Here is a 23,690-nt window from a genome sequence, read left to right as displayed (position 1 = left end):
TTAGCTGTCTCCCAACCTAAAATGAATTTGGGTCTATATTCTTTTCTCTTTGCTTAGTCATTCTGCTGTCTTATCTTTATAAAATTGATACATATGCCTTCTGTGTCATAATCCAAGTTAGTAATAAAAACTGTTCATTAGAATAAAATTCAAGTTTAGTTGGCATTTTAAAAAATTATTTTGGGGCTGAAGTGATAGCACAGCGGATAGAGTGTTTGACTTGCACGCAGCTGACCTGGGTTTGATTCCCAGATAGGCCTTACAGAAATTTTATGCTTATAGTTTGAAAAATCATCAACTGTTTTGTACAACAGCTGCATCCTTTGCATTCTTATCAGCAATGTATGAGGATCCAATTTCTCTATATCCTTGCCAACAAAGATGTTAATTTTCCTTTAAAAAAAATTAGTCAAACTGATAAGTGTAAAATTGTATTTCTTTATATAGTTTCTCTAAACTTCCCTAATGACTAAAGTTGTTAAGCATCTTTTCATGTGCTTGTTGGTCATTTGTTTTATCTTCTATAAAGCAATGCCTTTTCAAGTAATTTGCTCATTTAATTTTATGATTATAACATTTTCCCCTTTTTTTGATTTCAGAAGATTTTTAAAGTGGATTGCCTTGTTGCTTCATATAAAATTATAAATTGCATGGCAATTTTCTTCCTTTAAACATTCTAAAGATGTTTCTTTTATTGTTTTCTGACTTGCATTGTTTCTAATTAAACTCAGTAATGAGTTTTATGTTAGTTGTATTATATAATATGTCCCTTTTTTCCCCTTCAGTTCTTTCAAGATTTTTCTTTTTCTCTTCAGGAATTTTGTTTCCTTGCATTGACCACACCTGGTGGTGCTCAGGGTACTTAGGCTCTGTGGTTGTGTGTTACTCTTGTGGACCTGACCTTGAGGAACTTTGTGCCAGGTTAAACTCAGGCCTTTATTTGCAGAGCATACCTCCGCCCATCGAGCTATCTCTCCAGCCTCAGTTGTATTGTTTTAATTTTTTTAAATGCCAGCTCAAACTTTTTTGTTTTTTTTTAATCAAAAAGTGCTGACACTCTTTTATGCTCAAAAACATTTAGTTGAGGATTATTTGGTTTATTTTAAACTTGTACTATAGGGGGGTTTGAGTAGCTTTTACTCTAAATGTAGTTTAGCTTTAATAAGATGAACTCTTTTTGTTTAGGAGAGAAATGTCCTTGATATGACCTCTTTTCTGTCTGATAAGTTAAGCTCTGTGATCTTGGGGTATTTTTTAACCTGCTAATCATTGGTAGTTATTTCCTCAGTATTTCTTCTTTGCTTGCAGAAGTTATACTATACATTAGTCTCTCTTCATTCTTTATTTCCAGGACCCTTTACTGTTTTCTGGCGCTAAGTATGATTTTTTTCTATATTTCTATGTAAAATTTACAGAAATTTATGTATAATTTATTAACGAAATTTACACATAATAGATTTTTATAAAATTTCCTCCACTTGCTCTTCCCTTAGTTGTTGTTGATGTCATTGCAATGACCAGGGTTGCACACCTTTCCATGATGCTCACTGAGATTTGTACTTTACTTGCTCGTTGGGGAGCACACTCTTAGTTGAGACACCCAAATTATGGTTGTGGTGCTTGCTGGATTATCACTGGAGTGTTCCGCATTTGGTTTCCTGGAGTTGCATTTCCAGGATCATGGTGCTCACATATCTTTAGAGTTGTGGTATTATTGGGGTTCACAGCTTTTTGTTGTGGTGCTTGCACTCAACTGGCTTAATTGTGGCTGGAAATTGCTTGTAGCACTGTGAGTTGCCTGCTCAAATAGTCAGGCTGCTCAAATCATGCTTGGCACATGTGCTAATAATACTGGAGGATTTGAATTTCTAAGCATATGCTTGCAAAGGCATTTTAAGCCCCTGTGCTGGAATAGAATCTTCTCTGCAGAGACAGTAGAATAAATAGTAATACCTTTTATTCATAAAAGAAGAAAAATTGAGTTTGTGCCACATGTAGTGTTACTCAGGGATTACTCCTGGTTCTGTGCTCAGGGATCACTCTTGGCAGAGGACCATATGTGGTGCCATAAATCAAACCAGAATCAGCTAAATCAAGGCAAGCACCTTCCCGTACCCTGTACTATCTCTTTGGCTGCAGTAGCTGCCATTCCTAGCAAACTCTGGGACCCAAAGCCACTCCTGGTCATGCTCAGTCCAGACGCAGGGCTAACAATTTGCTCTGGTCTGGCAATGCAGTGCTGTGCAGGTCCAGCAGTACCCAGGGGTCACCAGGGCTATACCTGGCAATGCTCAGGAGGTGATGCATTGCTGGGATTGAGCTTCATATGTATCAGACATATGTTTTGCCACTTTAGCTGCCTACCTGGTCCTTTATTTTAAAAAAATAAATAGCTGTGGAAAACAACCAGAGAATCATAAGTAAAAGTCTTAAAGCAAGTTGAAATAGTTAAAAACTAAGTGCTTTTTGGAAATAAGCATCAGTCCTAGAAACAATAAAACAATACAGCAAAGTGACCAGCTACAAAGTCAATACATGAAAATCAGTTGCATTCCTATATACAAATAGGGAATCAGAGGAGAAAATAATCAGAGTCTTTCCCATTTAAAATAGTGTCCAAAAGCATTAAGTACCTGGAATCAACTTAACAAAAGAGGTAAGAGACCTAAACCATGAAAACTTCAAACCACTCAAGGAAGAAATTGAAGATCTTAGTAAATTGAAAAATATTGCATGCTCCCGCCACAGGGGAGAAAAGGCAGGAGGTACAAACACATTTTCCCACCTGGGGTGGCACGGCGCCTTAGTTTAATGCTCAGTCCAGATGCATTTCTGCCAAAAGTCGCTGGGTTCCGAAATTGGTTTGTGTGCCTCTGGGATCATGGCCATTAAGGGGCCAGGAGCCGTTTGTGGGTGGCAACTCTGGGCCTCATCAGGGCGGGGAGAGGGGCCGGTTCCATCCCCCATCCCATGAGGCCCCATGTGTCGACACTCTCTCTTTAGTTTGGGGCAGGGGCAGACGCTAAATCATTTATTTTCCATTGCTCACTTTGTATATCAGGAAAGGTCGCACAGCAGCATAAGCGGCCACATGCTTTGGGGAATTAGTCCTGATATAGCCACATACCGGAGCCATGCTTGTAGAAGCTCATGGTCGCCGGGGTTCCATCTGGAGAAGGTGGGGAGACTGCACCTGCTCCATCTGGGGGTCCCAGAGATATCGGCTCAGTATGGAGCCCCTAGAATTCTCCAGTGTTGTGGTGCCCGCCGGTTTTCTTCACTGCTGAGTGCGGCAAGATAGTACTGGGGGCAGGTTGAGGGCGTGACTTCGGGTGTCAGGGGTGGGCTGGAAGCCGGGATGGAATTTCCCAGTTCCAGCAAGAGCATATATGTTTAAAAAGTTTCTGTATGGCAAAGGAAACACAGACTAGAACTAAATGACAGCAGAGTGGGGGAAAATATTTGTACTCAGCACATCAGATAAAGGGTTCATATTCAGAATCTATAAAGTACTCACAAAGATCAACAAAAAAATTCCTAAGAGCCCCACCCCCCAAAAAATGGGGAGAGAAAATGAATAGAGACTTCTCTGAGGAAGACCACCGGATGGCAAACAAACACATGAAAAAAATGCTCATTGTCACTTCTTATCAGGAAAATCCAAACAAAAACAACAGTGAGATATCATCTTACACGAGTGAGAATGGCACATATCAAAAATACTAGGAACAATCTCTGTTGGTGGTAATGTGGTGAAAAAGGAACGCTCATCCACTGTTGGTGGGAATGTTGTCAGGTCCAACCCTTCTGGAAAATAGAATGAAGGGTACTCGGTAAACTCAGAGTTTAAACTCAGCTCCCATATGACCCAACAATTCCACTTTTGGGTATCTATCCCCAGGACCAAAAAAAAAAAAAAGTTTATTCAAAAGAATGTATGCACACCATTATTCCTTGCAGCACTCAGTACAATAGCTAAGATTTGGAATCAACCTAGGTGCCCAATGACAGATAAGTGGATCATGAAGATGTACAAAATGGAATACTACACAGCTGTTAGGAATGGTGAAATCATGCTATTCACAGCAAGGTGGATGGAACTGGGAGACATCATGTTGAGTGAAATAAACCAGAAGAAGGAGTATAAACACAGGATGATATCACTCACGTGGTATTTAGAATAACTGGATGAGGGAATACAATGTTTTAAAGGGGGATGCTCTGATCAACTTTGACCCCTGAGTATAGTGAGGAGAAGGGAAGGAAGAATGTAGGAGAGGGGGAGAAGAAACAGATGAGAAGTAACAAGGCTTAGGACAGGGGAGTTGGTACAAAGGTGGTATTAAGGAATGATAGAGCCAAATATTCTAACCACCGAGTCAACAACAGTGAAATCAAGAGACCCCAAACCTTAACAACCAAACTTAGAAAAGTACATGTCAGGAGGGCAGCCTGCGGGGATGGGGGGCTGGAGGGGCCTAAAGGGGGGGAAATCAGAAAACACTGGTGGAGGGAAGTTGACACTGGTGGTGGGATCAGTGCTGCAATATTGTATATCTAAAACTCAACTATGAATAACTTTGTAAATCTGTGCCTTAATTAAACAGCGTGGAAAGAGAAAAAATAGTACTAAATTACATGAACAATGGAATCTGAAAACAAGATCATTGTTAAGATCTATGTTTATCAACAGATATGGAATGAATCTACAAAAACTTGGTTCTAGCAGTATTGTATATCATGATGACTCAATAAAAATTGGGGGATCAAAAACAAACATTAAGCTGGAGTGATAGTACAACAGGTTGGTCATTTGTGTTTCATGCAGCTGACCTGGCTTCTATCCCCAGCACCCCATATGGTTCCAAGCCCATCAGGAGTGATCCCTGAGCTCAGAGTCAGGAGTAAGGCTTGAGCACCACTGAGTGTGGCCCCCAAAAACCAACAACAAGAAAGTGTTTGTGGGTTTTTTCTGCTGTGAAGAAGCCTACGTTCTCTCTTGATTAAGTCTCTCTCTCTCTCTCTCTCTCTCTCTCTCTCTCTTTCTCTCTCTCTCTCTGCTCATGCTTCTTTAAATTTCTTTCAATAAAAATTATTTTGCTTCACAAAAAAAAATTGAAAAATAAACACAACCCCTCTTCTTCATTATAGAAATAAAACTAGTAGTGAGCATGACAATATTCCATAAATGTTAAAACACTGTTTTGAACATAGTGGTTTTGGAAGGTTACTGTGTTTTTTTATTTGGGGAGTGACATACACATTTCAACATTCCAACCAAATATATTTAAAGCTATTCTAAATTCTACAAATATTTGCAAAATTAAATACATATCTAATGGGGAGGGGGTTCCCAAGCAGTGCCTTGGAGGTTCGGGCCCCGCTGGCAGTTCTTGGCCACCCTGGCTTCTTGGTTCAGTTCAAGGCTAAGGATGTGATGCTGCTTGGGCTCTGCAATGCTGGGCATATGCAGGCCATCCTGCGGGTGCCGGAGTCTCTGGAGCCACACCCAGCAGTGCCTGGAGGCTTCCAGGACTGTACCCAGCAATACGAGGGGGAATCATGTGGTGCTTGGAATTAAACCCACATTAGGTACTATAATATATCCCAGCTCCCTCAGTGCATATCTTACCCAAAGTACTTTGGGGTGGGTTTTTTGGGTTTTTTTTTTTTTTTTGGTTTGGTTTGTTTGTTTGGTCCACGCCAGCAATGCCCAGGAGATATTCCTGGCTCTGCACTCAGAAATTACTCCTGTTAGTGCTTGGGGAACTTTTTGGGATGTCAGGAATCGTACCTGGGTCTGTAACATGCAAGGCAAACAAGCTACCCAATGTACTAGCTCTCCAGCTTACCCAAAAGTTTTGGTTAATTTTTCTCTCTTTATATTAAAGTCAGTGAAGGGGTCAAAAGTAAAGAAACTGGATTATCAAGGTAATGGGGGTCGAGACAGGTAGAAAAGATGTCACAGACAAAGTGTTTATAAATTGAGATTGTGATCACTTGAAATTTCTTCGTTTAAACTTCAGTGAATTTTATCAAAATAGTTTATTGTTTGCCAGTAGTTATTCATTTATATAATTCTAGGGAGAACATACATAATTATACTATAGAACTATGAAGTGGTTAAGTAACAATTTCAGGAGTTGGGGGAATGAATAGTAGAGGGGATAAAGTTGCCTTGAACTGACCAAGGTTCAAAGTACGATTCCTCAACACCCCATATGGTCCCAAGCACTGAGCACCACCAAGAGTGATCCTTGAGTACAAAGGCCAGGAGTAAGCCCTGATCACTGCTGGGTTTGACTCACAAACCAAAACTTTTTTAAAAGATTACCTTTTCAGTGCCACTAGGGTTACGGAGGGAACCATGTGGTATCAGAGCTCAAGCAAAGGTCCTGCCCCTTCGCCCTATATACTATTACTGGTTTATTGTAAAATTTAAATCATAGAAATAGGCAAAAGAAGAGAGAACACAGCAAAGTGTTCCTGTACAGGGAAGGGAATGACTAAGAGAAGGACATGTGCCCTTTCTGGATGTTACCCTTTCAATGCTTTGTTGCACTCACCAACCCAGGACGTCACCATTCCCTGAGCTTATGTCTCTTTTTGGGGGTGGGGGTGGTGGAAGTTCTGTTGTAGGCGTGATTGATTAAATCTTTAGCCGTTGGTGATTTGCCCGCTCTCTAATTTGGGAATTAGACTTCAAGCTTCAAAACGTTAAATCACATCTTTAGTTCCTCCGACAAACCCCTCCCAGTCTGTAGCTACCTAAGAGGTGCACCAAGAATCACCTCATTGATATAAACTCAAGTGTGCTTGAAAGGGGCTTCTTTGGATTAACAGAAGATTTTCTCACCTCTTGCTCAGGAAATTCCAAAGTTTTTAGAAATTCTTGTACCAGGAACCTAGAGGAAAACCAAACATGCATTAATTCCAAGAGTGTAAAGCATGCCTTTTGGGAACTCTTTATATTTATAAACATTTAGTTGAGAATATCTTTCAAATCAAAGTTATGTGTGCATGTTAGGCAACAGTTGTGGTAGAATGTATGAGTTTGATATCTGGTACTGGAAAAAAAAGGTACGCACATTTTAAGTTTGTAATTGCAAATTGTACAAAAATCACATTATTTGGGCTATTAAAATATATATTCACTTAGACCTTGACAAGGATCCCAGAAAGAGAGAATAAAAATTCAGTGTTTGAGCTAGTGGCATATATGCTTTAGAGTACATTATGTTCTTAGCTGAGTGAGATAGGGCATAAAATTAAAGTTATCACAGGGCCTTGTTTGGAGATGGAGACAAAATTTGTTAAAGGTGCTATGTCTCAAATTCCTCAGTGATTGAAAAAATGTATAACTGGTTTTTATCATTTTCTTCTAGGTGATTTACTGTTCTTTTGGTGGAACATCTAAAGGACTGCACTTCAATAATTTAATAGTTGGACTTGTCCTTCTTACAAGAGGCAGAGATGAAGAGAAAACAAAATGTAAGTATTTCGTTATCTCAAAATGATAATACTAATATTTCTGTGTGTAATACTTTACCTCAAAATTCTGATGACAGGCATAGAATTTGAATTAATGAATCACCAATGAGAAATATTTTTGTTTGATAAACACTTGAAAAATGTTCAGTGTAATTATTATTAGAGAAATATAAATTAAAATGATAATAAAACACTTTCACACACTAGAATAACCCAAAAATTTAAAAGACAGATAATATAATACCATTTTTGAGAATGTGGAAAAGCTACAATACTTTTCCTTTGCTGTTGGGAATGAGGTACCTAGAGGTTATGGTTTCAGTTTATCTTTTGGGGGTATGCATTTCAGGTCACAACCGTAATATTTCAGATATATACATTATATCTGTCTAAACCATCATCATCATTATCATCATCAGCAGCATCATCCCATTGATCATCGAATTTCTTGAGCAGTTTCAGTAACGTCTCATTCGTCCTAGCCCTGAGATTTTAGAAGCCTCCGTTTTACACATCCTTTCCAGTGGTGCTGCATTGGAGGCTCTTTCAGGGTCAGGGGAATGAGATCTAAACCAAATTTAGTTAATTTTTCACATTGTATTATATTTGTTCCGGATCTTGTATTTTAAGAATTCAAACATTACAGTTAAAGTGAGGGTCTCTGTATCCCACACCTGCTCTTCCCTTAGCAAAAGTACCACTTATGAATTTGGTGATCTTTTATTTCTCAGATATGTTTTTTTTTAATACTTATGACATTGTTTTCATATCCTTAAACATATCTTTAAACTGTTCTGAAGGCCTTCAAATTTTTTTTTTAATAAATAGTATACTGCAAATTATTTTGCAATTTGGCTTTTTTTCTGAATTTTTAAAAACTTATCTTGAAATGTTTAATTTCTTTATTCTGTCACATACTTATATGTGTGCATGTATTGCAGTTTGTATAATTTTTTGTTATTTATTCTTTCCCCGCCTCATTTTTACTATTGCCGGTGATTTGGTGAATTTTTATATGTCTTGTACAAATGCAAAAGAGTTTCTCCAGGGTGTTCATGGGTTGGCCCTGAAGTTTCTAGAATATATCTTCACTCTTATTAGAATTTGACTAGCTTCCTTCCAAAATTGTAGCACTAATTTATGTTCTGATTAAATGTGTATAAGAGGCCCTGTTTCTTTCAACTTACTGTAAACATTTTGTATTGTCACACCAGAGTATTTATGTAAATTTGGAGTGTTTTATAAGATATTATTGCTGATTTAATTTGCAATGCTGAATATTTTTAGGAATACAAATATAATATACCAAAATTTTTTTCTTGTGAAGAGAGGCCTCCCAAGCAATATTCAGGGGGGTTTAGGAGGCTGAATAGTTCTTTTTTTTTTTTTTTTAAGGAGATCAAACTCCCCCAGATGATTTTATTTATGTATTTATTATTTCATAGATTTGTTCAAGCAGGCACCAGTAACGTCTCTCATCATGAGACTTATTGTTACTGTTTTTGGGATATCGAATATGCCACGGGTAGCTTGCCAGGCTCTGCTGTGGGGGTGAGATACTCTCGGTAGCTTGCCAGGCTCTCCGAGAGGGGTGGAGGGATTGAACATGGGTCCGCCGTGTGAAAGGCAAACGCCTTACAGCTGTGCTGTTGCTCCAGCCAATGACAGGTGCAGGGATTTATTATTTATTTATTTATTTATGGCTTTTTGGGTCACACCCAGTGATGCACAGGATTTACTCCTGACTTGCACCCAGGAATTAACTCCTGGCGGTGCTCAGGGGACCATATGGGATGCTGGGAATCCAACCTGGGTTGGCCACGTGCAAGGCAAATGCCCTCCCTGCTGTGCTCTTGCTCCAGCCCCAATAATTCATTTCTTGAGCCTGCCTGTGCAGTGCTCCTCAGGTTCTTGAGGCCATTAGGATTACAACTGTGGTGCACAGGGAGCCTTGTAGTGTCAGATGGAAAAACTTGGGGCCTTTGACCTATCTCTCCAGCTCTATTAAATTTCTTGGCCTAAGTAAGCATTCAATGATTGTTACTTTTCTCTTCCCTTTAAGGCATATTAATCTCTGATAGAGGTACCAAACATACGTGACCTGCTCCCATATTTTTTTTTCTGCTCCCATATTTTCAAGGGAAAAAAAATCACTCAGCACCACCCCCTCCCAAGTCCCTGCAAACAGCCTTTAAGAGAACAAACAGAAAGTGCCCTCTAATAGCACTCAAGACTGTTACCCCTACCCCCAATCATCAATCCAAGACCCCCTAGGGGATGATATTGCCCACTTTGGGAAACACTAAATGGTGATATTAATTAATTCATTATTTCTTCTAGACATATTTAGTCTTTTTGCAAGTGAATCCGGGAGCTATGTTGTACGGGAAGAAATGGAAAGAATGCTTCATGTGGTGGATGGTAAAGTTCCAGATACACTCAGGAAGTGTTTCTCAGAGGTATATTTAGATTTATATTTCCTCCTTAACTGTTGACAGAGCATTAACTCTTAGTTGTATAATGAGTTTAGCTATGATTAATAGGTGTTTGTGTGTAGTATATTCTTGACATTTTTATTTGTAAGAGTTGCTGTCTCATTTATTGTACTGTGCTCAGAAATTCATGACACTCATTACTGCTACACTTGTGTATTGAAAATTCTCAATTCTACTGTGAAGGCAAATTTCTATGCTTAAGGTGTAATCAAATATGTTTTCACAATCATATACAAAGAGTCACACGTATGCATGCACACATAATCCTTCAAGCTCTTGAAACGCGTTCACATTACATTGACATTGTTTTTTAACATGGCATATAGGTGTGTCACCCTTTGGACCAGAGCTACTTTGACCTTGTGATCCATTAAATCCTATTTTATTGGCTGAAAATATGGCTTAGCAGTAAAGTACTTATCTTGAGTATGAGGGAATGGTTTTGATTCCTGCCACTGCAAAAAGAAAAAAAGACCTATTTAATATTTACTTAAGTGATTTGTATAGTAAGATACGTTTAAATATTTTTGTCTTTAATTTTTTTCCCCAGTTTTTCACAAATAAAATATTTTCAGGGCCTGGAGCAATAGAATTGCAGCAGGTAAGGTGCTTGCTATGCACTCAGCCTACCCAGGTTTAGTCCTCAGCACCACAAATAGTCCCCCAGACTCCACACAGGATTGATTCCCTGAGTGCAGAGCCAGGAATAAGCCCTGAGCACTGCCAGGTGTGGCCCCAAAAAACAAAAATAAAATATTTTCATTGTATGAAAAGTAAGCAATTAAGCATGCCTATCTTTAATCGAAAAGAAACTTTTTTTTTAGAGCTCTTTTAATATGAGAAGTCATTTGGGATAGAAAATTTATGATTTGGGAGGTGAGGGCACACAAGTGCTCAGGGGTTATTCCTGGCTCTGTGCTTAGGAGTGATCTCTGACCGTGCTCTGGAAACTATACGTGGTGCTGTGGGATCAAACTAGGGTGAGCTACATGCAAGGCAAAGTACTTTACCTCTAGTACTATTTCTCCAGCCCCATTTGACCCATTGGTTTCACAGATGTGATAGTTCCTCACTGCTCTTGGTTTTATTTGAGATTCTTTTTTTTTTCCCCCTTTTTGGGTCATACTTGGTGATGCACAGGGGTTACTCCTGGCTCATGCACTCAGGAATTAACTCCTTGCCGTGCTCAGGGGACCATATGGGATGCTGGGGATCGAACCCGGGTCAGCTGCGTGCAAGGCAAACGCCCTCCCTGCTGTGCTATCGCTCCAGCCCCATATTTGAGATTCTTTTATTCATTTTCTATTGTTCTTTTTTGATCTATATGGGTACTAATTGTCAATACTTCAGTCATATGCATATCTCTAATTCTGATATCTTACATGGCTTTCTGTTTTGAGTTTTCTGTGTATTGATAGCTCCTGGAGATTTCCTTTTCTTGCTTTTGAACTTGGCTGTGATATTTTTGGTAGTGGTTATTGTCTTGTATTTTGGCTGTTTTTTGTGTGGTTGGTGCAAAATGATTGCTTTTTTTTTTTTTCCTTTTTGGGTCACACCCGGTAATGCACAGGGGTTACTCCTGGCTTATGCATTTAGGAATTACTCCTGGCGATGTTCCAGGGACCATATGGGATGCTGGGATTCAAACCCGGGTCGGCCGCGTGCAAGGCAAATGCCCTGCCCGCTGTGCTATTGTTCCAGCCCTTAGCTATGACATAACTATAAGTTGCTGTGCTGATATTTCAATACTCCAAGACAAACTAGGCTCTGATTTTTCCCCCCTCCAGTAACAAGCAGGGGTTGGAGTGATAACACAGTGGGTAGAGCGTTTGCCTTGCACACAACTGACCAGGGTTTGATTCCTACGCCCCTCTCGGAGAGCCCAGCAAGCTACTGAGAGTATCTTGACTGCCCGGCAAAGCCTGGCAAGCTACCCATGGCATATTTGATATGCCAAAAACAGTAACAAGTCTCACAATGGAGACATTACTGGTGCCCATTCGAGCAAATTGATGAGCAACAGGATGACAGTAACAGTGACAGTTACAAGCAATTGCTGGCCAGGGATGGCCAGGGAAAAAAGTACTTATTTCTTTGCACCCCTGATTAATTGGAATTTTCATTGATGAGTCATATACATTAATATTATTTGCTCATTTTCAAAGAGTATATACACAAATACACATATATTTTTATAAAGTTTATGCTGACACCCTTTTTGTTTGTTTTGGAGGTCATACTTAGCAGTGCTTAGGGGATTCCTTCCAGGTTATTGAGTTGGGTTCACTCCTGGCAGAGCTGGGACTCAAACCTGAGACTCCAAGTATGCTTTGCATGCACTTAGCCCTCTGTGCCATCTGTTAAGCCCCTAGACATGTTTTGTGAATCTGAATTAAATTGTGGTGGCCATCTACTTCTCTAAAATTTAGGCACAGTAGAAAAAAATATATGTATTAGATGATAATTAGTGCATTAGGGAAAAATAGAGTAAAATAAGCTGTGATAGGGAAGATATATGAATGTTTGATATCATATAGGAGAATTAGAAAAGTTCTATAAGATAAAATAACCTTTGAACAAAACATTTTTTTTAATTTATTTATTTTTAATTAGAGAATCACCGTGAGGGTACAGTTACAGATTTATACACTTTTGTGCTTATACTTCCCTCATACAAAGTTTGGGAACCCATCCCTTCACCAGTGCCCATTCTCCACCACCCGTAAACCCAGTGTCCCTCCCACCCTCCCCAATCCCATCTCCCCCCCACCCCACCCTGCCACTGTGGCAAAGCATTCCCTTCTGTTTTCTCTCTCTAATTAGCTGTTGTGGTTTGCAATAAAGGTGTTGAGTGGCCGCTGTGCTCAGTCTCTAGCCCTCATTCAGCCCGCAACTCCCTTCCCCCACATGACCTTCGACTACAATGTAGTTGGTGATCGCTTCTCTGAGTTGACCTTTCCCCGGAACGTGAGGCCAGCCTCGAAGCCATGGAGTCAACCTCCTGGTACTTATTTCTACAGTTCTTGGGTGTTAGTCTCCCACTCTGTTATTCTATATACCATAGATGAGTGCAATCTTTCTATGTCTGTCTCTCTCTTTCTGACTCATTTCACTCAGCATGAAACTTTTCATGCCCATCCACTTAACTACAAAATTCTTGACCTCCTTTTTTCTAACAGCTGCATAGTATTCCATTGTATAGATGTACCAAAGTTTCCTCAACCAGTCATCCGTTCTGGGGCATTCGGGTTTTTTCCAGATTCTGGCTATTGTAAACAGTGCTGCGATGAACATACATGTGCAGATGTTGTTTCGATTGTACTTTTTTGCCTCTCTGGGATATATTCCCAGCAGTGGTATTGCTGGGTCAAATGGGAATTCAATATCTAATTTTTTGAGAGTCGTCCAAATTGTTTTCCAGAAGGGCTGAACCAGTCGGCATTCCCACCAGCAGTGAAGAAGGGTCCCTTTCTCCCCACATCCTCTCCAACAGCGGTTGCTTTTGTTCTTTTGGATGTGTGCTAGTCTCTGTGGTGTGAGGTGGTATCTCATGGTTGTTTTGATCTGCATCTCTCTGATGATTAGTGATGTAGAGCACTTTTTCATGTGCCTTTTGGCCATTCGTATTTCTTCCTTGGTAAAGTTTCTGTTCATTTCTTTGCCCCATTTTTTGATGGGGTTGGATGTTTTCTTCTTGTAGAGCTCAACCAGTGCTTTATATACCATTGATATCAACCCCTTATCTGATGGGTATTGTGTAAATATCCTTTCCCATTCTGTGGATAGTCTTTGTATTCTGGTCACTGTATCTCTTGCGGTGCCATCTATCACAAGCCTACGGCAAGCATTATCCTCAACGGGGAAAAGCTAAGGGCCTTTCCTCTGAGATCAGGCACAAGACAAGGATGCCCACTCTCACCACTCCTCTTCAATATAGTACTGGAAGTACTTGCGATAGCTATTAGACAAGAAAAAGAGATTAAGGGCATCCAGATAGGAAGGGAAGAAATCAAACTCTCACTATTTGCAGACAACATGATACTATATCTAGAGAAGCCTAAAACCTCTACTAAGAAACTCTTAGAAACAATAGACTTATACAGTAAAGTTGCAGGCTACAAAATCAATACCCAAAAATCCATGGCCTTCATATATGCAAACAATGAGGCTGAGGAAAGGGACATGAAAAAAGCAATCCCATTCACAATCGTGCCCCAGAAAATCAGGTACCTCGGAATCAGCTTAACCAAGGAAGTAAAAGACCTTTACAAAGAAAACTACATAACGCTACTCCATGAAATCAAAGAGGACATGAGGAAATGGAAACATATACCCTGCTCGTGGATAGGGAGAATCAATGTTGTCAAAATGGCAATACTCCCTAAAGCATTATACAGATTCAATGCGATCCCTATAAATATACCCATGACATTCTTCAAAGAAATGGATCAAGCAATCCTAAAATTCATATGGAATAACAAACGTCCAAGGATAGCTAAAACAATTCTTGGGAAAAAGATGATGGGAGGCATCACCATCCCCAACCTCAAACTTTACTACAAAGCAGTAACAATTAAAACAGCATGGTACTGGAACAAAGGCAGAGCCGTAGACCAATGGAACAGGGTGGAATATCCCTACACACAACCCCAAATGTATGACCATCTAATCTTTGATAAGGGAGCAAGAGATGTGAAGTGGAGCAAGGAAAGCCTCTTTAACAAATGATGCTGGCACAACTGGACAACCACATGCAAAAAAATGGGTTTAGACCTTGACCTGACACCATGCACAAAAGTCAGATCAAAATGGATTAAAGACCTCAACATTAGACCACAAACCATAAGGTACATTGAAGACAAGGTCGGCGAAACCCTCCACGATATTGAAGATAAAGGTATCTTCAAAGGTGACATGGAACTAAGCAATCTAGTAAAAACAGAGATCAACAAATGGGACTACATTAAACTGAACAAAACATTTTAAAGGAGAGATTCAGGCATGTATCCAGAGGAAGCCTTTTCCAGGACAAGACAGCAACAAAGGCCCAAAGCTGGATTGTGCTTGACATGTCCAGGGAACAACAAAAGAACCAATTTAGCTGTAAAGGGGTGAGCAAGGGAGTAATTAGGAAGGAAGTTTACAGAAATTCGTAGGTGATCGTGGGTAGATTATATAAGACCTCATTAGGACTCTTAAGTATTTTTTCGTTTTACTATGAACCAAATGAAAATTATTTAAGGATTTTTTTTTTGTTCAGAAGGCTACATCAGATTGTTGTCTATAACTTGGATTGGCGGGGCGGGGTGGAGAATGGGGTAGGAGACCTTCAAAGTATTGCTCAGCAAGTCCAGGGATCATCCTGATGATTCTTGGGCTGTTCAGTTGATATGGTAACCTGGGGATATGGTGGTACTTGGACTTTTGGGTGGCAGAGAACTTCCAGGACCATCCCAGTACTGCTTAAGCACCTCCAGGACTATACCTCCAGGACTATACCCAGTGGTACTCTTGGGGGCTTTATGGTGCATGAGCTCAAACCCTGGTTTGGTGCTTGCAAAGCATGCAAGTTAATACTTGTACTATTTTCAAAAACATAATCATTTTGGTTTTTTTATGTGAAATACAGGCTGAAAATACTTTAACTTTTGTATCTAAATGATCCAGAGAGGAGTCGATAGTTAGATCAGTGTTTTTTGCTTTTTGTTGTTGTTGTTTGTTTGTTTATCTTTTTTCCATCTGTGACTTTCTTTCCACTTTCCTTCTTTTGGCCTCTTTAACTGCCAGTTGGCCTCCAAATCTCATGCCGTGAATTCCTCATTTAAACAGTTTTTACCTATGGCCTCTGTTGAGTATTTTGGGGACCCATAGCAGGGCCCTATGTCTCCAGGTTAAGAAATGCTGGTTTCAATCATGTTTTAGCAGTAGGATAATGGGGAGTTTTTAGAATCTGCATTTTTTTAAGTGGAGTAGATAATATTTCTGTATTGATCATGACAAAAAGAGAAGAGAATTACTAAAATTTGGCTTGATTTTGTAAGGAATAGGCCCTGAGCACAGCCAGATATGACCTTAAAACCAACCAACCAAACAAACAAATAAAAAGATTGGAGGAAGTGAGGTTTGAAGTTTCTGTCTCGAGAGGTTTAGGACATGATTAAATATGAGATTCTTATAGACACTCAAGTGCAGTTCTCAACTATGTTTTTTGACATCATAAGGTTGAATTTTAGGGGAAAGGATATGTTGGCTTGTAGAGTAGGTTAAAATCATTTAGCAATGAATTTAGATTTAAAAAAATAAACAGACTGGAAGATTGAGTCCTTCAATGTTTAGAAACTGGTGAGATGAAGAAATTTCACAACAGGAGCCTAAGGAACAGACAAGTAGAATCAAAAGAGAATTAAGTTCTAGAAACCAGATAATGAAAGTGTTTCAAAAGGGAACCTGTCAAGCAACAAATAACAAGAGGCTAAGGACATAGCTCAGAGCGCTGGAACGCAGGCTATGCCTGAGGGAGTCCTAGGTTCTATTCCTGGCACCATGTGGTCCTATTAGTACTGTTGTAGACCAGCAATTCCTGAGCACTGAGCCAGGAGTAGTTCTCAAGCACTGCCAGATATGGTACAAAAACCTCAAAAGATAAAGAAAAATATGATTAGCTGTGTAAAAATCTGAATGATCAAATGAATTCACCTTTGATCACTGAGAGGCAATCTGTAGGCTTGGCAGTGTTGAAGTATGTCATTAGAGTAGGCCTTGTGAAACTAAAACTTTATTAAAGAACCCAGGAGATGGTTCAGAAGACTAGAGCACATGTTTAGCAGTGGGTAGATCAAGTTCAGTCCCTAACACAACACTGTATCATTCCCCCAGCTCCAAGCTGGGAGTAAGTAGTCTTTGAGCCCTGCCAACTGTAGCCCCCAAGTGATTTAAAAAAAAAAAAATTCTTCAGTCAGAATATTAGAGTGAATGTAATTATAAGGGAGGATTGTGATGGGGAAACTGATATAATTGCTTCTGTGATGAAGGAAGCTGTTATTATTATAAAAAGATATCCTTTATGTCCAAGGTGAGAGGATCACAGAAGGGACAAGCAAGATCTTGGGAAAAGATCAGATCAAAGAAATGAGAGGTCTAGCCTTTGGAATACTCATATATATATATATATATATATGATTAAATCATTGTATATTTATAGTTATTAGATACTTATAGTTGATGTTTCAAAATAGCAAATGCATGGAGGGAGGTGGGCCCTAGTGATGGGTGTGGTGTTGGAATGATGTATGCATGAAAAGTATAATTAACAGTATTGTAAATCCCAGTACCATTTTAATTTTTTTAATTTTAATTTTTTTTTTTTACTTTTTCGGCCACACCAGCAATGCTCTGGGGTTACTCCTGGTTCTGCACTCAGGAATTACTCCTGGTTGTGCTCTTCGGAGGACCATGTGGGATGTCGGAGATCGTGCAAAGCAATTGCCTTCTATTTGGCTTATCCAAGTTTGATCCCAGACACCTTATATGGTCCCCTGAGCACCACCAGGAATGATCCCTAAGCACAGAGCCAGGAGTAGTAATCCCTGAGCACTGTCAGGTGTGCCCCCAAAATAATTTTTTTTAAAAAAGAATCCACTACTTTAAGTATGCCATTTTTTTCTGATTCAAGTATTTGCTATATTTTCCAGCTATAATTTCTCAGTAACTTCTCTGATGATTGTGTTCAGACACTTGCTTTTCAACTTTCTCTAGCACTGTATGACCCCCTGTTCCCCTCAAAAATATTTCTGATTCAAAAATGTAAGTCCTTTAATAGATGATTCTCAGTGGATAGGTACATTGTAGTGGTTGCTTTATGTTTCTATAACTTAGTCAAATGGCCAGTGTGGGTCATGTCTTTAGGTCCAGAGACTTTGGAGTATGACCTTTCTGGGTGCATTCCTATCTCTGCCATTGTATAATCATGATAATTATATTTCCTTCCTCTTACTTTATTGTTAGGCATATTATACATTGACTAAAAAGAAACCTGGCAAGTAAATCCTAAATCACATAGTTCTTTGTAGGATACCATTGGTTTGTCCTTTTTGTCTTGCCACAGGTAGCTTAGGTTTATTGGGTTACTCCCATCACAGTGCTCCCATTCCTCTGTGTTTTTCTGCAACCTTTTTCTTTGTGCTCTGCTTCCCCAAGTCAATCACCTTTTTCTCTTAATCAAACTCTGTTAACTTGTCAATACTGCTTTTCTCTCCTCATTAAGTCCTTTACATAGTTAATTCAGAGCACTGTCCTTTTTTGTATAGACACAGGGAGGCAGTTACTGCTAAGTTTTTGTAATTTGGTAGTTGACTCCGAATGATATTCACTCCTGGGCTTCTGTTCTCTCAACTTAAGCCTCAGTTGCCCTTACTTCTTGCACTGTAGCACTGTCCTCCCGTTGTTCATTCGAGCGGGTATCAATAACATCTCCATTGTGAGACTTATTGTTACTGTTTTTGGCATATCAGATACGCCACGGGGAGCTTTTCAGGCTCTGCCATGCAGGTGGGATACTCTTGGTAGCTTGCTGGGCTCTCCAAGAGGGATGGAGGAATCAAACCTGGGTCAGCCGAGTGCAAGGCAAACGCCCTGACAAGGGACTGGATGGACCCAGGGCAAGCTGTGATCTACCCTGGCATTGAAATGGGCCAGGCCAAAGCACCATAGTACTTAACTATAAGTTAAGAGCATAGTCATGGACAAATTCTATCATTATTTAAAAAGTAACATTTAGATTAGGACCCTGCTAGGTTTAGGAAAGATTAATCTGGCCTGAGCACTGTAGTCTGAGATCTATGGCGAGATGTCTGCAGGAGAGCCACCGTACAAGCTGAATGTATCTCTTACTGTGTCCATACAAAATAACTAATATTCAGAAATAGAATTAAGATGTTAATTGAGATGTTAATTAAGTTATTGGACTAAGGAGAGGAGAAACACCCTTAAATGGTATTTTGTCCTTGAGTGGAAGAAGGGCTCTCATATATTGATTGTGCTACTGATGGGGGTTGGTGACAGCCCCTAATGCCGGAGTTGGCGAAAGACTAGAGAGAAACCCAGGGTAGCTAGTGGGAGATGAGCAGGATCGACGGGAGGAGATGGGAATGAGGGGCAGTGTGAGATTAGAATGTGGAGCTCAGTGAGACTGGAACAGCCGTGTAAGGAGAATGGAATAAATGGCGACTGATCACCAACCAGCCTGGCCCTCATCTCCTCCTTCGTCCACCCATGGTAACAACCATTCTGGGTGGGTCAGTGGCCTGAGACCCCTGAACACAGGCAGGGAGGGGGAGGGAGGGGGAGAGAGAGAGAGAGGGAGGGATGGGGAGAGAGAGAGAGAGAGGGAGGGAGAGAGAGTCTTCTTAATCTAAGAAACATGGGAAAAATAGAGACTTCCAATTACATTTTGAATAAATTACTTTTTCTTAGTGATATATAAGGCTGCAGCTTATAAAAGTTTAATTTCACTGAAACCATGATAACAACCGTATTTCAAGGCCTGGGGGATAAGTCAGTGATTGAGATGCCTGTGAGAGTATGGTTGCAAATTTAATCCTTGGTACTGCTGCAGGTGGTGTTGAACTGCACCTCAGCCAGGTTTAGCTAACAACTAAGGGCTCAGACTCCTAGCTCACACTGCAGCTAAAAGATCTGTGAGCACTATTGCCAGGCAGTTTGACTCCTTCTGAGCACATGTGTAATCACCACAGCAACCCTCAGTGAACATACAACCCAATGTAAGCATCAGAACCAAAGGAGTGTTCAAGCCCCCCGCCCCACCCCAACCAGTGAACACTGCAGCGAGTGTGAGAGCACTGGAACCAGATGTGCAAGCCCCAGTGAGCACCGCAACCAAGAAATGTATGGAGACTACAGTCAGGCTTGTGAATGACTCATAGTCATCACAGCAACAATAACATTGGGAAAGTGGAAACTACCCCCGCCCATAGGATCCACCAAGTACATTTCACCAGATTTAAGACACTGTTATAGAAGATGTACCAATATATACAATAGAAAGAAAAATGCTAGCAGCTATAACATGCTGTTGATTTTAACGCATATCCTATCCTAATATCAGAGAAGTTTACATGTGCGTATCAACTTACGGGATTTTTACTCTTCTTAGATTCAGTCTTGAGTAGAGACAGTATATGGATATGATCCCTGAACTCTAAATATGTTGGTGAGGTCTTCAGGTAGCAGTTCTGAATGCCAGTTTTATGTTGTTTTTGTTTGGGGACCACATCAAATGTTGCTTTGGGGGTAACTCCTGGCTCTGCACTCAGGAATTATTCACGGCGGTGCCTGGGAAACCATATGGGTTTCCAGGAATTGAACCCAGGTTGGCCGCATGCAAGGCATGCACCCTACCTGCTGTGCTCTCTCCAGCCCTATTCAAAAATCTGAATGTCAAATATTTTTATTCAGGAAAGCAATACTGCCAGTGTTTCTTGATTGCACTGTTAAATATTCTGTAATTACTAAGCTAAATGTTGTTTTTCTTAATAGGATGCTGCTGTGTAATGTAGATATTCTACCATATCTCCTTTGGGCTATTAGTTATTTGTATTTCTTAATATCTTTATTAGAATTAGCATTACTTGGCTACTGAATTTCATTCTTCATTGTATTTCCTTATGGTTGCTTCTCCCATTTCCTGGCAGAAACATTTCAGCTTAGGTCTTCTTGTCTTCCAAATGGAAAGATTCACTTATTCATCCTTGTGATGTTCTTTTTTCAGCCTTGATACTTTCTCTACAGAGTTAGCTAGGCAAATCTCTGGAAAGAAGCATAGATAAGAGAAATTTTGTATCTTTGTGTAGTCTAGTTGACTTGCTTTTAGGAATGCCTTCTGAAAGAGGGCGCCTGCAGTTATTTTAAATTTGCCCATGAAATAAAATAGGAAAGAGCATTTAAATTCCATACCTGTTTAATTAAAAATATGCTAATTCTGATAGATTGAAGTGCTGAACACTAAGGATAAGGCCAAGTGAAGAATCAAATTCATTAAATAATACAATGATTAGAGCTAATTGCCTTTGAAATATACCTTAGCAAATAAAATGAAGCTCATTAGTGGCGATACACTATTTTAAATTATTTGCAGTTTGTCTATGGATCTTACACACATGGAAATTCTGAAGCACAAATATTTTATAAAAGTTTGTATACAACCTATTTATTACTTAGGTAACCCCTCCTTTATAGAAAGGTAAGTGTGAATTAATTGCATAATTCACCAGGTGCCAAGTAAGAAACCTTAAAATTTGACTGAATTTGCCTTCTTGTTTTTAACTCTAGGGTGAAAAGGTAAACTATGAAAAGTTTAGAAATTGGCTGCTGCTAAACAAAGATGCTTTTACCTTCTCTCGTTGGTTACTGTCTGGAGGTGTATATGTGACACTCACAGATGACAGTGATACGCCTACTTTCTACCAGACTCTTGCTGGAGTCACGCATTGTAAGTAGTGTTATCTTATCATTTCCTGTTCAGTTTTGATACAATTCCTTGGTATGAGAATATGTACATAAGAGAGACTTTGTGTGTGCGCACACACACGTGCACATTTTTTAAAGTGTAATATGAAATGCTGGAGCATGAAGTACCTGAAAGAAAAGTCCTGTACTCCAAAGATAGGTTATTTTTTCTCTGCCAAGCTATTCCCTAATCCTCTCTGGATGCCAGCTGTGTATCCTATAATTCCATTTAATTCTGACATTATCTGTCTGAGTTAGCAAAACCCCTAAGGCTAGGAGCTCAGTTCCACTAGACTGACTCTTCTCTCCCTCACTTTTTCTATAAACTTGATGTTCATTCTTGTGGTCCCTTCCTCAGGTATGATCAGTTGCTCTAGTACATGATCACAGAACTCAGAGAAACTTATGTTGACTGATTTATTTATAATAAATGTGTTAAATGATAAAATGTCAGATGAAGAGATAGATTAGGCACAATTCATATGTGTCCAAACTTTCTGCACTTGTGAAAATGATATGTGCCAATCCTTTCATCTGATGGATGGACATACTTTTCAGCCCACAAACTTTGCTGAGCCCATACGTTGGGAATGTGTATGGAAACTTTTTATGTATACAGGACCAGTGACTAAATCAGTTTCTAACCCCTCTCTTGGGAATGGGAAATAAGGCTGAAAAGTTCTGGGTGTTCAGTTATGGCTGAGCCTTAATCCGAAGCCCAATAATAGAAACCTGTCTTAGGAAATGGTAAAGACTTGATCAAAGCCCAAATATAGCAGAAGTTTTGCGGACAAATGCCATTTTGGGTTTTGTTTATTTATTTATTTATTTTGCTTTTTTTGGGGGGGGTCACACCTGGCGATGCACAGGGGTTCCTCCTGGCTCTGCACTCAGGAATTACTCCTGGCGGTGCTCAGGGGACCATATGGGATGCTGGGGATCGAACCCGGGTCGGCCGAGTGCAAGGCAAACGCCCTACCCGCTGTGCTATTGCTCCAGCCCCTTGTTTATTTATTTTTGGGTCACACTGGTGCTCAGAGCTCCCCCCAACTTGGTCCTAGTAGGTTGCTCCTGGTAGTCTTTGGGAACCATGAAGTGCAGGGGTTAAACCTAGGCCTCCTGCAGGCAAAGCATGTGCTCCAGCTTCTTTAGCTATCTCCCCAGCTCCCCAGTTTATTTTCATTTCACAGTAGCCCTCTACTACTTAGCCTTAACCAACCTGTATTAGTTTCCTGGGGCTGTTGTAACAGATTATAGGGGTTTTTTTGGGGGGGAGAGGGAGGGGCTCTCCTTTCAGCAGTGCTAGGGATCAATCCATGTACATGGCAAGTGTCTGCTCCAGCATTTTTAACCAACCCCAAACCCAACTCCCAAATTAAGCAGTTAATGAGCTGAAACAACAGATTTCTTCTCACAATTCTGAAGCTAAAATCAAGGTATTAAAGCCATGTTCCCTCTGGAGGTCCAAAAGAATCATTACTTGTGTCTTCCAGCTTACGGTGACTCGAATCCTTGCTTGGCTGAAGACAAAATAATTTTAGCCTCTACCTTCGTCTGCATATGATTTTCTGTGTGTGTCTTTCTTTGTTCTTTCATCTGCTTATGAGAACAGCCGTCATTGATTTAGAGTCTAACCTTAAATACAGAATTATTCACTCCTAGATCCTTAATTTACTACCTCTATAAAGAAATGTTTTCTGTATGAGGTCACATTCTGAGATTTCTGATAATCATAAACTTAATTTAATTTATTTATTTATTGCTTTTTTTGGGTCACACCCGGCGATGCTCAGGGGTTATTCCTGGCTCTCACTCAGGAGTTAACCCTGGCGGTGCTCAGGGGACCATATGGGATACTGGGAACCGAACCTCGGTCGGCTGCGTGCAAGGCAAACACCCTACCCGCTGTGCTATCACTCCAGCCCCCCTAGCACTTTAGACTTATAGGTTTTCTTGAAAGTCTCTCTCCTTTGACTTTTGAAATGTTGTGATTTTCTAAATTAGTTGCTGTTTTGAGTTTTCTTTAATGCTATTCTTTTTCTAATTTTTTTAATGTAAATTTTGTTTTTCTGAATTGTTCAAAGCTGGGCCTGGCAAGGTGCAGAGAGTCACTCCTGGTGACATTCACAGGCATCTCCAAGGTGCCTGCCTTGTACACGATTGACATGGGTTCAGTCACAT

At 40.0% G+C, this 23,690-nt stretch overlaps 1 protein-coding gene across 2 annotated transcripts in view; it reads left to right on the top strand.

Annotated features, from left to right (window-relative positions):
• The window catches only part of USP32 (ubiquitin specific peptidase 32), a 188,838-nt gene that overhangs the window by 75,529 nt on the left and 89,619 nt on the right, over positions 1 to 23,690 (top strand). For both annotated transcript variants that reach the window (XM_055131187.1, XM_004608600.2), the window contains exons 3-5: positions 7,386 to 7,491; positions 9,832 to 9,950; positions 21,333 to 21,492. In XM_055131187.1, the coding sequence (XP_054987162.1) occupies positions 7,386 to 7,491; positions 9,832 to 9,950; positions 21,333 to 21,492 (385 nt within the window). The remainder of the gene's footprint in view (positions 1 to 7,385; positions 7,492 to 9,831; positions 9,951 to 21,332; positions 21,493 to 23,690) is intronic.

This window comes from Sorex araneus, chromosome 3 (assembly GCF_027595985.1).
Source record: "Sorex araneus isolate mSorAra2 chromosome 3, mSorAra2.pri, whole genome shotgun sequence".
In the NCBI taxonomy this organism is placed as follows: Eukaryota; Metazoa; Chordata; class Mammalia; order Eulipotyphla; family Soricidae; genus Sorex; species Sorex araneus.
Note: the sequence above shows the minus strand (reverse complement) of the source record. Positions and strands in the feature narration are given on the sequence as shown.